The sequence below is a fragment of the Mesoplodon mirus genome (genome assembly GCF_964341445.2).
Source record: "Mesoplodon mirus genome assembly, chromosome: 4".
Classification (NCBI taxonomy): Eukaryota; Metazoa; Chordata; class Mammalia; order Artiodactyla; family Ziphiidae; genus Mesoplodon; species Mesoplodon mirus.
The window spans coordinates 65645797-65661999 of NC_138979.1; the positions used below are offsets into that span (position 1 = coordinate 65645797).

The 16203-nt window shown below is 45.8% G+C and overlaps 1 protein-coding gene across 9 annotated transcripts in view; it reads left to right on the forward strand.

Moving 5' to 3' along the window:
• Positions 1 to 10588, forward strand: part of PEAK1 (pseudopodium enriched atypical kinase 1) — a 306121-nt gene extending 295533 nt beyond the window's left edge. For all 9 annotated transcript variants that reach the window (XM_082617339.1, XM_082617336.1, XM_082617334.1 and 6 more), the window contains one exon: positions 3648 to 10588. In XM_082617339.1, the coding sequence (XP_082473465.1) occupies positions 3648 to 4808 (1161 nt within the window). In that variant the 3' untranslated portion in view covers positions 4809 to 10588. The remainder of the gene's footprint in view (positions 1 to 3647) is intronic.
• Positions 10589 to 16203: the final 5615 nt, after the last annotated feature.

Below are 16203 nucleotides of genomic sequence, written 5' to 3' on the forward strand. Positions count from 1 at the left end.
CTAGTGTCACTGTGGCTCAGGCTCTCCTAGGGCTTTTCTTCCCATTCAGAAAATGTACACAGTACAGTCTGTCAAAATTGGCAGTGTTTTAAATAGGCTTTCCCATACATAGTCAAAACAAATATGAGATGATTTTTCTCCCATTACAAAAGGGAATCTTACATGAAGATATAGGACCATTCCAGCTCCAGTTTTGTTCCTATTTCAAAATTTTGTGAAGCCTAGGAGTCCTGTGGAAATCATTCTTCTTGAGGAGTGGATCTTTCAGTTCAAGCCAGCTACGCTTTGTAAGGAAGGAGTATGAATTCCTTTCAAGAAAAGTAAATAAAAATGGGAGGCCAAGAAGAAGTTACTTTGATCTCTGCTAGAGAAAATACTGGATAAGGGAAGAAGGAAAAAAAAACAACAACCAGCTAGAAGAACCCTGTCCATTTGTTCTGGAAAGAGTGGCTCGTTTTCTGAAATGACTTTTGGACTAGAAATTTATCATCTGAAGTCAGGTCATTTTGAGGTTTTTTTTTTTTTAAACTAAAGAAGTTATTAATATTTGAAAAATGGCTACTATGTGGTACATAGAATAACATAATACTCCTACCTAAATTAACATCATCGCAGGCTCCATAATAAAGATTTATGAGATACTCATCATATGAGAAATCCTATGATGGAAATCTCCATAGGTCTGTGTTTTGGTTGTAACTGTTCTCATGGTTATGAGCCAATCAAAAGCCCTGGTATTTTGTTTTCCTCTTTCACACTCCAGTCTTCTCCCTTTCTCCTTTGCCCTTACAACTAGAGTGACCCATTATTCTCCAGCCTGTCTACATATTATAAGATGAAGAGATAAGGAAGTGCTACCTCCTCAGCTTGGCTATTTAGGCAGACCATTTTCCTTCAGAGCATCCAAAATGACTGAACAATTTATCATTTCTTCTTTGTAAATCACTTTGAACTTTTATCTCAAGTTGATCTGTGAAGCTAAACATAAATTCTAGTTGTAGTATCCATGCTCTTATCTACTCACAAAGCTCTAGGATATCTTATATAAATGTGTGTGTGTATGTGTGTGTGTGTGTGTGTGTGTGTAGATAAAGTTAGAATAGAAATAACAATTAGAGTATCATCTCTGCTTCTAATGCCAAACCAAAGGTGGCAAGTTTTTTTCGGTGCAACTTGGCATAGTGAAAACTACAGTTGGGCCAAACAGTTCTCTCTCTCTTAGCCTTGGGTTGGCCTGTCTTAGATCAGAACAGGCTGTTGATCTTGACTTGTTTGTCAGGGCTGACCTGGCATAGAGGTGTGAAACTTTAACGGTCCCTCTTTAGCTGCCCTCTATGAATCCTGTGGTCAGAGAGCCTCCTTGCTGAGGCTAGTGGTTCTCAGACTCAAAAGAAAGATGCATTTTTCTATCTTGCTCTCTTTGTTCGAAAAAATATGACGATTCTACCATGCATCATTTTAACATTCACAAGTTGTTAACTGTTTTAGTCATTATGAATGTTACATTTGTACAGCTTTGTAGTTTACAGATATGCTCTACATACTTGATCTCATTTGATTCTCATAATTGCCCTGTGAAGTAGGTTTCAGTATTCTTTATATTGTCTCCTTTATTAGAAAGACTGGGACCCAGAGAAATTAAGAGAAATGCCCAAGGTTACACAGCTAGTAGCGAGGCTAAATGCTGGGCCTCTCAAGTCTTTGGTGAGTGTCCTTTCTATAGGATGACAGCGAGAGTTTAACTACACAGTCTAATTCAGCCAAACTCAGTGGTATTTGATTGACTTTTCAAAGGCTGAGGAGTTGGGACCTTTGAACTTTCATTCCAGCAGGCAGTGTGATATTGAGCAAATTATTAAAACTGGAAATGGGGTTAATGGTACCATGTCGTGGATCTGACTCCCATACAACTAGGTGATGACTAGTATAGGATTTGTAAATACCTAGTGACATATAAATATGAAATATTGCCAACAGTACAGTATAGAAAGGATTCATGTTGTGAATAATGAGCATATAGGATTATAGATTATACTGCATGTGCTGAGACTTTGAGAGCTTTCCAAAGATAATGCTTTCTGAAAGATATATGTTTGAACTTGAACTCAGTCTGGGGATATCTCTGTTTTAAGACCAGAAGTTTGCTTAAAGAAGAGATGCTTACTGTGCCCTCAAACTTATTAGGTAGGTGGTAGAAGACTTGAAGGAACTTGTTTTCAGACCTCTGTGTGTGTGTGTGTGCATGTGTGCATGCGTGTGTGTGTGTGGCATTGAATCACTCATATCAAGTCTCTAACTGTAATAAATATGTATAAATACAGTAAATGAGAGAGGGATGTTCCTCTCTCTTGAGACTCCTTTGCCTTTGGCCCTTTTTTTTTTTTAATATCTATTTGAATGGAAATCAGAGCATGCTGCTTCTCCGAATTGAGAACCCATCAGCGTCCTCCTAAGATGTACATTTTTCTTTTTAAATAGAAATGACTAGAAAAGCTTTTTAAAATTTGCATTTCTGTGTTACTGCAATAAACGGGCAAATGTAAACACTACAGAGCACCTGTTGCTGGGAGGCTTTGGTGTTTGTGAGATGTGGCAGCGTGCTCCTGCTGGGGAGGAAGAGTGGCAAGTGTGTACCTGGTTCCCAGGGTCGTGGAGGATCTGTCTGGACCAGACTATGATGATCTATGAACTGGTGTTGGAGACTCAGCCTTCCGTTGTCAACTTCTCATATCATATCATGAGGAGAATCCATTTAGGGGTGATTTTATTTACTTTCTGCTTTTCTAACCCTTTAAGACCAGATATACAATAGTTGTTTTAGTATGTAGAACTCTTGGCTAATGTTTTTGATCAAGCAACTCTTCCTTCATCCGTAACCACTTAAGGTCTTTTTGAGAGGCCTTATTGCTTGAATATTAGGCCTTCAGTGAGGCCTGTTAAGAGAAAGTGTAAAACTCAGACTCCTGCCATTGAAATGTTTGTTTTGCTCTGACTAGTTGAGACCAACGATTCTCTCACTCTTTCATCTCTACCCTGAGTGCCTGAGTTGTGACCATCACAATGACATTCGTTGAAAAGTTAGGAAAACCCACAGTTTACTTGGCCAATTGTATGTCACTCTCCTGACCAGTGATATAATAAGGTATTCTGGCCTACTTTATGAGCCATTTATTGAGCTGCTGTATAAGTCTAGGCTGTAAACCTCCACAGAAAGCGGGTGGAAAGTGACTTTTTGTTGTTCAGTCTTCTAGATGAGGGGCAAGGTACAGTGGAAAGAGGAAGCTTTGGTGTTAGACAGACTTAGGTTTGCGAACTGGTGGCCCTTGGGTTTTTTTGTTTTGGTTTGTTTTGGTTTTGGTTTGTTTTTTTAATTCTTAGGTCCTCGGCCTACTTTGAAGAGTTAGTGTAAGGACTAGAGGTAATACACATGAAGTTAAGCATGTAGACACTGTTGCTGTCACTCAGCACAGGTTTGCCAAGACCCTTTCTGAAGATTCAGCTCTAACGCTGTGTCTTCACTGAAACACTGTTGCTTTTGCCACTCCAGACTCCCACCAGTCACCTTCCAGGTAACACTTCTTTACACATCATAAGCCTTATTATGAAAGTGTGCATTTTCAATTGTGTTCTTTGCTTTCTTCTTACAGATCTGTAAGAGCAAAGCTAAAGAATCGCAGCAGTATTATCACAGCTTGGCTGTCCGGCAGAGTCTGGCTGTCCATTTTAACATCCAGCAGGACTGTGGTCACTTCCTTGCTGAAGTTCCTAAACGTCTGCTTCCCTGGGAGGACCCTGATGCCCCTGAAGAGGAAGAGGATGAAATGGAAGTGACAGACGAGGTGAAAGGAGGAACTGATGGAAAAAGCCCAGAGCCTGGCTCTGAAGCAGAGTCATCCCACCAAGAAAGCCAGGCAGTCGTTAGCAGGAAGCAGAGAAGCCACGTTGTGGTCATCACCAGAGAGGTTCCCTGTCTCACCGTGGCCGACTTTGTGCGCGACTCTCTAACGCAGCATGGGAAAAGCCCTGACGTGTATGAGAGGCAAGTGTGTCTGCTGCTCTTGCAGCTGTGCTCCGGCCTGGAGCACCTCAAACCCTACCACGTCACTCACTGCGATCTGCGTCTGGAGAACCTGCTGCTTGTCCACTACCAGCCCGGGGAACCCGCCCAGGGCCTTGGGCCTGCGGAGCCCGGCCCCACCTCTTCTTGTCCCACGAGGCTCATAGTAAGCAACTTCTCTCAAGCCAAGCAGAAGAGCCATCTGGTGGACCCTGAGATCCTCCGGGACCAGTCCCGCCTCGCCCCAGAGATCATCACAGCCACCCAGTATAAAAAGTGTGATGAGTTCCAGACAGGCATCCTCATCTACGAGATGCTGCACCTGCCCAACCCCTTCGATGAGAACCCGGAGCTGAAGGAGAAGGAATATACTCGAGCAGACCTGCCTCGCATCCCACTCCGCTCCCCCTATTCCCGGGGCCTGCAGCAGCTGGCCAGCTGCCTCCTGAACCCCAACCCTTCTGAGCGACTCCTCATTTCAGGCGCCAAAGGCATCCTCCAGTGTCTGCTCTGGGGCCCCCGGGAAGGCCTCTTCCAGACTTTCACTGCCTCCCCTAGCCCAGTGCAGAGGAATGCCTTGCTCCAAAACTGGCTAGACATCAAGCGAACACTGCTCATGATCAAGTTTGCTGAGAAGTCCCTGGACAGGGAAAGTGGCGTCAGCCTGGAGGACTGGCTTTGTGCTCAGTATTTGGCTTTCGCTACTCCAGACTCCCTCAGCTGCGTCGTGAAGATCCTGCAGCCCCGTTAACGTGTCCCAGTTGCTGCTCTTACTTCATTGTCACCTTCTTCAAGTCGCTCACATACTTCCCCTTCCTCGTACTCACACAGAATTCAAGGAAAGGGGAGAGGCGAGCCTTCCATCCCCATCCATGAACAGATGAGTCCACTCTGAAAGGTTGTCCTCAGCTCTAAATCCAGTGAGACGCTGAGTCTCTCTTAACTTCACAGAAAGTCAGCCGCACAAACATGCAGCTGCCTTCCATGGGAATGCCTTCCGCCCTAACTGTCCCCAAAATACAGGGAAAATGAAGACATATCCTTGAAGGGACAGCTCCTGTGGTTTGAACCCAATGAGCTGGGTCCAGTTCCTCCATAATTCTGAATATCCCCTGTCTTTTTAACACCGTGTATTTATTCTCACTAGCAATAGACAGATTTAACCAGTCCTTACCATCATCCACTAAGCTCTCACAACAGACTTTCTTCCTTTAAAGGATCAATAACTGACTCTCTTACCAGGCAGAACTGCCATCCTTAGCATCAGCCCAGTTTTGGTTCCGGGGACTGTATCCTTTGTTCCAGGAGGAGTAGAAGGACGAGGAGAGATCCCATCCTTTGGGTCATGAACCCATTTTCATTTCTATTATCGATAAGTGTGTGCACTGCATGGAGGGCGGCCCTAACAGTCTCCCCTCTGCTGCCACTGCCTGATTCTCCTTCACCTCTACTCTCTCCCCACTTGCCAATGAATTTTTGGTTTATCGGCCACTTGTGGCCCATTACAGAGCTGACCCAAGGTGGTGTCACCAGTGCCTCCGCAGGGTGGAGTGCAGTTCAGATCTTATAAATAGCTGGCAGGACACAAGGAGATGATTTTCCTGCATGTGCAATTCTCTAGGGGCCATCAGGGGAACAGAGTTTAAAGTACTGTTCTTTGATTACTGTCAGAGCTGTCAACGTTGGCAGCCAGGGCTGCCGGTGCCCAGATCACAGTTTTCCCTCGAGCAGTAATTGGCCAGCTTCCTTCTGTCAGTAGCCAGCGTTAACTAGTCTACCAAATGCTGTGGACAACAGCCCTGCATGAAACGGCTGTCGGCGGAGCTGTAATGTCTCCTTAGAGGCCATGGCGTGGCCGGCTATTAGGACGGCCAGAAGGCAGGGGAAGAGGAGAAGGCCGCTGATGAGACTGCTGACCTCCTCCTCAGAATGCTGGCCTTTTCTAGAGAGACTGCCTCCCAATGCACAGGCACGTTGCTCCTTGTGACCCTCTGAAATGGCTCTGGAGGACAGCTCCCAGGGAACTTGGATTGCTGAGGTGGGTGGCTGAGAGCTGTTCACCGTACCTGGGCTCTGTGCTCCTCCTCTATGGATATATGTGCAATTTTGGTATGTATTTTTTTTTAGCTGTATATACAATGTTTATGTTGCAACTTCACCTGAAGCAATATCTCCAGAAACCCTCCCCTTCTTCCCTTGGCACATATTTGAGCTGAGTGACGAGTGTTCCCTCCACCGGTGTGTGTGTGTGTGTGTGTGTTATTCAAAACTGTGAGTATCTGTTCTGTTTACTTCAACCTTGAAATCCCAAGAGTCACTCAGACAGTGTGAGAGTGTGTACACGTATGTACCCGTGTGTGTGCACATGCACGCTGGAAGTAGAGGCCAGGCCTCTGGGGGAGCAACCTGTGGCAGGGTTGATAGACGCGTTCTCTGCACTGGTTAATGAGACAGCCCTGGGCCCCTCATCTACCGGCGCAGAGTTTGTTAAAGCCAAGCCTGATTGTGCAGTATTACTTAGATAGCACGTTAGTGGCCTTTTGGTAATTTCTAAACTTTTAACATTATTAACAACCTTTCACGTGATTCACCTATATCAAAGAGGATCAAGAAAGGAGAAGAATGTATTTTATTGTGCTCTTCTTTGTTTCTTTTTCTTTTTTTTTTTTAGAGAATGGGACATGTGAGGCTCCATATGGAACATGTGCCTGTCCTCCTGGCCAGCAGTACAGGTCTTCCAGGGAAGAGAGCTGGTTGGCCCACAAAGAGTCTTGTCTCCTCTGGCCAGAGTGCAAGGCTCTGCCCCTAGGAATGGCCACAAGGTGGGCATGCCGCTGCAGGCCAGCAGTCCACTCTCTCTCTCGGTGTCCTGTGACATGGCCACACCTTGCCTAGCAGGCTGGTGTTCGGTTCATCTTAGCATAGCCCATGTGCACATAACTCCCTGCCCAATTATACACTGAAGTGGCAGTGCACAGACCACTGACCCTGTCAGCCAGCACGTTCCCTTAGCAGCCCCCCTCCATGGTTTGCATATTGAGACACTTTCTCAATGTCACTCTCGTGGTGCCTTGCCCATGTAAATTTGAATGTTGACTATTTAATGAGGTTTCATATTTAATGAAGAATGTTTCCTGGTCCCTCTATTTGTTCTCTAGGCATCCTCCCTCCCCCCACCACACACTTTTTTTCTCTGTTTCTGTTTTGCCTTGGACCCAGTCTTCTTCATTTTAACTCTATAGTATTATAATCATGGACACCCTCCACTACCGTTATCTCCTAGCACTGGCAAACCGAGCACCTCTTCACATCAGATGTGTTTAGTACTGTTTTCATATTCAGACTTGTTAAGGGCAAAAGAGTAATGCCAACTAGTCAGAGAAGGGACTCAGGCTTCCCTGAGACAGGTGGCTAGATTAACAGCTCTCTGAGTGAGGGCCAAGGAATGTAAGGTGGGGAGGGAAGAAGGTGTTACAGGTTAGAGCAGAATAGGCAAAATAACCCTATTTCTAGGCAAGAAGTATTTACATCAGATGGTCCTCCAAATATTTTTCCAAATATGATGAAATTCAGTCAATCTCATATTATCACAAACATTTTACATTTCCATTTTAATTGTAGTAGGAACTTTGAATACATTCATCAACTGGAAAGAAATCCTGCCCTCAGACACAGACAGACATACATACATATTTTTATATATATATATATATATATATATATATATATATATATATATGAGTTTTGGATTGTGATTAGTATAGCACTTTGTTTTCTCAAGTAATGTCAAGTTATTGTCTTCAATACTGATTGGATTTTTTCTCTTCTATTAAAGTTTATACTATAGATTCTTCCATTTATATTGAGAATTTGAACAATTAAGCCGCTATTGGAACTTTTCCTTAAGCCACATGAGCAAGAATAATCTCTCGTACACATTTGGGTATTAGAGAAACAGGACAATGGCTGGAGTAGCCAAGACCAAGACTGAATGTACAGCAGAGTGCCTTGTTAGCATGATAACCTCGTCTGGGAAGGAAGGGAATTAGATGTTCCACAGGAAGGACGGGGGCTGTGAGAGGGCTCTTTTGCTAGCCTTAGGAGAGCCCCTTTGGTGTACTAGTGTGATGCCCAGAAGCTAATTCATCAAGAATAACAGCAGGATGGGGAAAAGAGCAGTTGCAACATGTGGAATCAACAACAAAAGAATCGGGAAGGACGTCCACCAACCCCTAGGCTAAGTCTGAATTGGAAGCCAGGAATATGGCAGTGGGTTTCAAGTTTTGCCCTCGGAAGATAAACCAGGTGAGATATATGGGGGGCACAAGCACCCACACTCCCTAGCCTACTGATGTTGAGGGGCTAAAGTAAAACCTATTTGTTAGGATTTTAAGACTCTGAGTAACCTTTCATTGTCAGTGGGGGACAGTTGTGCTTCCAAACTCAGAATAAGCTTGTGAACTTAGAAAACTCTAAGCCAAGAGATCTGAACCTCTAGAAATATTAATGATATTTCTGGGAGTTAAACTACCTAAAATTGTATTTTAAAGTTTCCAGCATTGTAAAATTTCCATGAAAGATCTTTGGGGCCTAGTAAATGGTAGGGCATAGAAGGATTGCACTCAGCTTCCCAAATTTGAATTAAGAATACTTTGGTGCTGGGAAGTAACCTGACTTGGTTTTGCTGATAACCTGCAACTAGGATTTTTCCCTAGATGTTACCAGCAGTGATCTGAAAAAAATGCAGGCTAGTTCCAGAAATTGGGATGGACTTATTATACTGCACTATATTCCAAATGATTCTAGATGTATAAATGAAGTATGAGCATACTTTGGGGTGGGGGGGAAGGAACTTGACTCCCTGGGTTAACTCTGACATGTTTTTTATTCCCCTCACTAGTTGATAAGGATTAAAGATTCTAGTTCAGCCTAATGAGTAAACAGGATGGCTGCCCACGAAACCGGGTTATTAGTTTTACCTCATTGAAGCTCATATTCTCAACGACCCTAAGTGCTGTGCTGAGACGAATCCAAGTGCCGCTCTTGCTGAAGTGCGCACTGCAGCCCAGCTGTCCATGCTGATGGCAGCGCTAAAAGTGGGGATTCCGTTGGACCAAAAATGATGCCATAAGGGAAGCCACAAGAGGTGCAGTGCAAGATCCTAGGTAGAGATTATGCCAAAGAAATCAAGCCTTTTTGTCCTGATGCTTCTTAGGTGATGAGATTGAGTTATGACAGATGCTATGGGAGGAGAATTCACATACATTCCACATCCAGGTATTCAGCTGATAAAATAACGCATCCTCAAATAAGCACCTATTTTTTTAAAACAAGTCCATTTTGTGTATTAGGAAAAAAATGATGATGATGATGATGATGATGAAGAAAACCTTGCACAGATTATAAAGTTCCCCAGTATTTAAGGAGAAGGAACTGTTTCCTCTCTCGTTGACATGGTTGTGACTACTGCCCAAATTTCAGCTTGGGAACATCATATCCACGTGATACTGAGAGCTGAGGAATATTTTAAAAGAGATATGGTAGTTTCCATAGGTTTGTTTAAAGAACTCTTGGGAAATTTCTTAACAAATTGTAATATTTTTTTATAAACCTTCCTACTGAGGTGTTTATCACTCAGCATCACCACCATTTAATATTTATAAGTGCCCAGAATGTACAAGGTGCTATACAGCTGTTAAACACCCCCCTCTCTGCAGCTGTTTGAAATTAGAGTAGGTTTTTGCATCAGCCACTGCTAGAAGCTTTCCCCACCTGGGTGGGCGGCAGGGGCTTGCATCCGGACATCCCATCGCATGTTTCCCACTCCAGAGAGCCTCCGCGTTTATTCCAGCTTCTTACCTTTACCTACCCATTTGCCTCCATGTTTGTTGTTGTTGTTTTTTAATCCAGAAAGTTTCAGGGAATCCAAAGAGGTCGGACATTTTCTAACCTAGCAGAAGTACAGAGTCATATATTTTGCTACAAATATTATATTATGGAAAATCCACTTTGCCCGTGTAGTGTGTGGAAAGTATGTGTGTGTCCGCACTCATGATAACTTGAATGTTGAACCAGTCCTATGGCTTCAGGGTAGCATTTTTGAAAGATAAACCACACTGCTTCAGGAAACTTGCTCCAAATACTACTTGGTTATCCCTTCCCTTAGCAGATGTGTGAACACACTGGGATGGGATTTTTCTGTTGATGATATGCCGGGCATTTTGGCGTGAGATGAGGGCAGAAGCCAGGTGTGGTCCTTCTCAGTGATTTGAATCATGGCAGCCCTCATTCCACTCTCTCTTTCATTCCCCATGGCTCTGCCCATGCTCTCTTTTTGAAAATCTTGTTTCTTTTGCTCTTTCCTGGAGCTTCACCTCTACTTAACATGTTTTGGAGTTGTATAAACCTACCAATGAAAGGTCCCCTCTGTCACCAGGTGGCGCCGCCCTTTGGTTTGCTGTGGTACTTTGCTGTGTTCTCTGTGGCATCATGTTACTGTGTAAATAAATTCATTTTCATATACACTAAAAACCAGACGAGCACTTGTCCTTTCCGCAGCTCTCCCACACTGACGTGCTGCGGGGGAGGGGGAGTTTGGTTGCAGACATGGTTACCTCTTAAATCCCAGGATGCGTGCCCTCTTGAATGCTCCTCCCTGCTGACCTGGACTATATTTCGATTCGTTCCCTCCCTAAACTGAGAAAACTAGGCATGGAAGGGAACGAGAAGGCCTTCAGCTTTCCCCCAGAGCTCAGAGGGCTGCGGGTTTGCTGTGTGAGATCGCCCCCTGGTGACCAGTCACCATATAGACTTCCTGGGTTTGTACAGTTACATGTTTGAGAGGTTTGGTTAGCTGGCTGTGGCTGAGCCTCTGAGTGGCCATCTCAGAGCTCTGCAGACAATATGAGCAAGGCAGGGCCTTGTACAATATCGTCTGCTACAGAATCCACATCGTTTGCCTGTTCCTAAAGGTACACGGTCACACACACTGTCCTCACAAAGGCAGACAAGCTAATGTGCAGACACTTCAGGAGCAGAGAGAGGAGGCCACCGGGCTCAGGCAGGACGAGTCGGCAGTGGGCAGTGGCAGTGACAGCTGGCACGTTATTGGAGTAGAATGAATGAAAGTGCAAACATGAGCTCTAAACCCCGTACAGTGGGCACTGTCTCCAGCCCAGTGTTTCTGCTTCTCTCCACTAGCAAGCACTCTGGAATTTTCAGACATGGTATTTGAGGGATATTCCAGAAAACTGATTGCCATACTCAAAGTTTTATGTTGCTGAAGAGGCAACACCCATATTGATGTGGGCCTCAGAGCTCTCTCTGTTGCCTGGGCCTAGGAGGAAGGGTCAGCAACAAAACTGAGAGACGACCCCCAGGGACACGGGCTCTGCTTGCTGGAGAGGAGCCGGGGAGCTAGCCTTCCTCGTTGTGAGCACAGCACACTGGCTTCTGGAGGAAGAGAACCAAAGACAAAGACAGACAGCTGGAGCTGTCCCAGGGATGGAGCACACTAGGCTTGGGTTGCTGTCTAATGCTCTGCCAGTGAGTGGCCAACCGGGGCCCCTGAAAAGATACAAGCTTGGATGGTGGGACCAGTTCAGGGTTGCCCAAGCCTGACTCCAAGTGAGGTGGAGCAGGGTCATCAATAGGATCGCTTTGTCCTTTGGTATAACTGGAGACAGATCCTATTTCCCCTCCTTCACCTTGCACAGCATGGGATCCATTCCTAGGAGTTCCGTTAGTGGGCCCTCAGGAAGACCACTCTTCCCTTTTGATTCTGGGTTGTCCAGAGGTGATGGGCCACTGACATTTGAGTAGGGCCTTTGGCTTCTTACATGCCTGAGAACTGACTTCTTTCAATGCAGACCACAAAGAATCTTGAGTTCTTTCCTACCTAGAATTAAGTGGTACGAGAAGCTCTCTGGGTGCCTGGCACTGAGTGTACACCCTCTGCTTCGGGAGCTCTTGCTGCTTTCCAAGGCCTAGCAAATTATGCTTCCTTTTAAGTGAGCCTGTGCTCTACAAGGGAAAGAACTTCATTAGTGCCTCAGGAGCCAAGAACTGCAGTTGGCGGATCACAGGTTGCCAGTAAGAGCAGGTCGAGGTAATTAACAGCTGAAACTTAAAAATTGGATTGCATACGGGGTTGGGGGTGTGGGTGGTGAGTAGGGAGTTGGCTGCCAAGGTCCAGTTCTCTCAAACTTGCAAACCTCTGAGTGGAAACAGGCTGCCTGGGTATAACCCCTGATGATCTGGAGATAACAGATAACTCTCCGCACACACATATCCCAACCAACTATTCCCTTACCCTCTGGAAGGTACATGGAAGCAACCAAAAGGTTGAGCCTTACTGGTCACCAGTCCCAGTTTGAGAATCCAAACAGGGCTACTGGGTGCTGGGGAATGTGCTCGGTGAGGGGGGCCCGGGGCCCCCGGAGTAGAGGGGCTCCGAATCTCTGTCAGGGGGCAGAGCTCTCAGCTCTCTGAGTCCATCACCTCCACCACCCATCGCCCAGCAGCCCACACCTGGGCTGGAGTCTTGGAACCAGGGGTCCGAAGTCAGGCAGAGTGAAAACCTGCAAGGCCGTGGCTCCTCATCAGCTCTTCCTCTCCCCACAAGCGCCTCTCCTCCCTGCACCTCCCTCCCCCACACACCCAGGGGCACATCCGAAAACACCCTAACCCTGCCGCCACGGCCATCCCAGGCCAGGCCACTCAGGCTCTCACGATGCTGAGGATAGAGCCCCACTGTGGGTGTCAGGCTCTGCAGGCCTCTTTCCCTCAGGCTCTGAGTGGCTCAGCGTCCCCCACACTGACATACCTCTGCCTCCTGACCCTGGGCTTCCTCCAGGTCAGGGCAGCCGGCCTTTCCCCCACGCTCTGTGGCCTGGGCTGTGCTCAGAGAGGCCCTGGGCTGCCGCCGGTGGGAGCATCAACACTACCAAAGGTGAGAGTGTGCTTCATCCCCACAACCTTCCAAGGAAATGGCTCCATTCTGCCCATTTTCACTCAACTAATCAGACTCAGTGTATGAACCCAGATCTGTGTGCCTTCTTGTCAGTGCTCTTTCCTAGGAACACAAAGGAGAGCAAGGGAGAGTTTCTTAGGGTTGAACTAGCTTCATTTTATCTTCACAACAACCCTATGAGGTAGGTTCTAGAATTATCCCCATTTTACCCATGAGAAGACAAGCCAGAGAGGTTTTGTTTGCCCCAAATCCCTAGTGAGGGAACTAGCATTTGTCCTCAAGACGGTCCGGCTCCTCCTCCCAGCTTCCCGGAGCTCATGGCCTTCCTCCCTCACCCCCTGCTGTCGCCCCAGAATCATCAGTGGCTTCCTGGTGCCCAGAGAAGACAACCCAATTGCAGAGCCCGAATCCAGCCACCCGGTCATGCTTACTGCTGACCAGACCCCCAGGCCCTGCTTAGGCTGGCCTCCTTGCTGCTCGTCAAACACACCTGGAGATTTCTCTGCCCACAGGGTTCTTGTCCTTTTTCCTCCCCATTCTTCAGGGCCCCATTCAGCCAAGAAGCTGTTGGGGTGACTCCAACTGGAAGTGTTCCCTCAGCTATCTGCAATCGCCAACTTGCGCCTCAGACTCAGCTCTCGGCCTGGTGTGTGTCCTGCCTCCTGCCTCCTGCCTCCGCTCTGTCCTCCCATCTCTCTCCTCAAGAGTCTGAGCGAGACTCGCAGGAGGGGCAGGGGCAGAACTGCGGCCCACGGGTCCTGGGCCGGGCTTCCCCGCTGCCCATCCTCACTCCAGCCCTCTGACCCCCATTCTACACGTGAGGAGATTGAAACTCAGAGTGAGTATGAAACTTGTCCAAATAAAGACACAGACGTAGAGAATGGACTTGAGGACACAGGGAGGGGGAAGGGGAAGCTGGGACGAAGTGAGAGAGTGGCATGGACATATATACACTATCAAGTGTAAAATAGATAGCTAGTGGGAAGCAGCTACATAGCACAGGGAGATCAGCTCGGTGCTTTGCGACCACCTAGAGGGGTGGGAGAGGGAGGGTGGGAGGGAGACACAAGAGGGAGGGGATGTGGGGATGTATGTATATGTATGGCTGATTCACTTTGTTATACAGCAGAAACTAACACAACATTGTAAAGCAATTATACTCCAATAAAGATGTTTAAAAAAAAAAGAAAAACTTGTCCAAGGCTGCACAGCTGGTAAGTAGTAGGGCTGAGATTCGAGCCCAGCCTGGCTCACTCAGAAGCCAGTTCTCTTCCCCACCACGTCACAAGTCTGCTAGCCTGTTTCTATGCCAATGTATAATTCTGGGTCCTAGGGTCATTCACGCCAACCGTGACAGACTGGGGCAGCCTAGGAAGGCTTCCTGAAGCAAGCAGAGTGGGGATGGGGAAGGGGACAAATCCAGAAAGGGCCTGCCAGGCTGAGCAGTCAGATCCTGGCTCCTTCTGTAAGGAGCTGGCCAGGAACGGGGTGTCTGATGAGGAGAGGGAGGTACTGGCTGCCTGTGGAAGCTTCCCACTCAAGAGGCCCCGGAGCAGACTTGCCTCCCCCCACCCCACCTCTGCAGGTGGAGAGGGGCAAAGTTTGCCAAGCAAGTAAACCCCAGTTTCACCCACCCAGCAGGTGCCTACCATGGGGGCCTCCTAGGACTGCTTCTGGGACAAAAAAAGGCAACTGAGTGACCATCAGCCACCATAGAGGTAACTGGCCACTTTGGCAACTTTCTTTTCCTGTGTGTGGGGGGGGGTTGGGAAGCAAAGGGGTGGGCGGGAATCTACCTTCCATTCCTCCACCCTCTCCATTCCCCCCATGCCATGGTGATCTAGATGGTAAAGTGCTCAACCCCTTGCCCCATTTTTGTGCAAATATACACAAAACATACACACACACCTGTACAATGTGTACAATATTCTTCAAATTGCTTTCCTCACTTAACTCACTTAAGGGCTGACCCAATAGACATCACAATCATGGCACTTTTCAAAAGACAGCTTCTCTCACTAAAAATGACAGTATTATATAACATACATATATGTAAATTTATTATTCTTCTTATCATTTCTGTTTCTCTGGGCATCTAGTCACATTCTTGTAGGAATGAGTAAACAAAGAAATACGAGAAACTACAAAACTCTCCCAAGAATTATAATAGAAGATGCGCAGATAGAGAGATGAGCCCCCAGGTTGGGTAGAAAGACAATGTATCTCCTCAAATATTTCAATGAAATTTGAATCTTAAACCTCAGTGGGTTGTTGTTGTTGTTTTGACCTTTACAGAATGGTTCTCAGAGTCACTTGGAAGAATGAATAGGTGAAAGAAACCCAGGAATTGTTGAAATTGAGAGGCTATTTAAGTATATGAAAAAGCTATGATCAATAAAACAGTGTGATACAGATACAAGAAAAAAAAGGTCAGTGTAATGCGATAGGTAACTTAAAAACAAAGCTTATTATCTACAAAAATGCAATATAGGATCAGTCAGACATTACCATATGGAAGGGAAAGAAAGTCTTATCCAATAAGATGTGCTGGTACAATCAGTTAGCTATTTGGAAAATAATCTGCACTCTGTAAACTCAAATAAATCCAAGCAGATCAAACAAGGAGCTACATGGCACAAAGGAGAGAAAAAAGAAAAGAAACCCTAAGAACTAGAAAGAAAGCTAAGTCAATACCTGTTTTATCTGCTGTTGATAAAGGATTTTCTAACTTATAAAGCAACAGAAGGCACCTGAAAGGGAAAGATCAATAGGTTTGACTACATAAAGATGATAAACCTTCGTCCACTGAAAACATTAGAAACAAAATTGAAAAGTAAATAACCAGCCAGGAAAACCATTTCAACAAATATAATGGGCATAGGGTTAAAATCCTGTTATAAAGAGCTTATACACATCATTAAGAACATAAAATGCCAATAGAGAGATGAGGACAAGTCATAGAAGAATCCAAATGCTTAAACTTTCTAGAAATAAGAGAAATGAAAAACTAAGAGGGCATACCTAAAAACCATTTTAATAGCTTTTTCTGATTATAAAAGTGATGTCCGTTTACAGTAGAAAATCGAAAATAAAGTTGACCCACTAGGTCACCACCCAGAAGTGACCATCACTAACGTTTGCTATATATCCCGCAAGTGTTGTTTCCTCCGCCTTT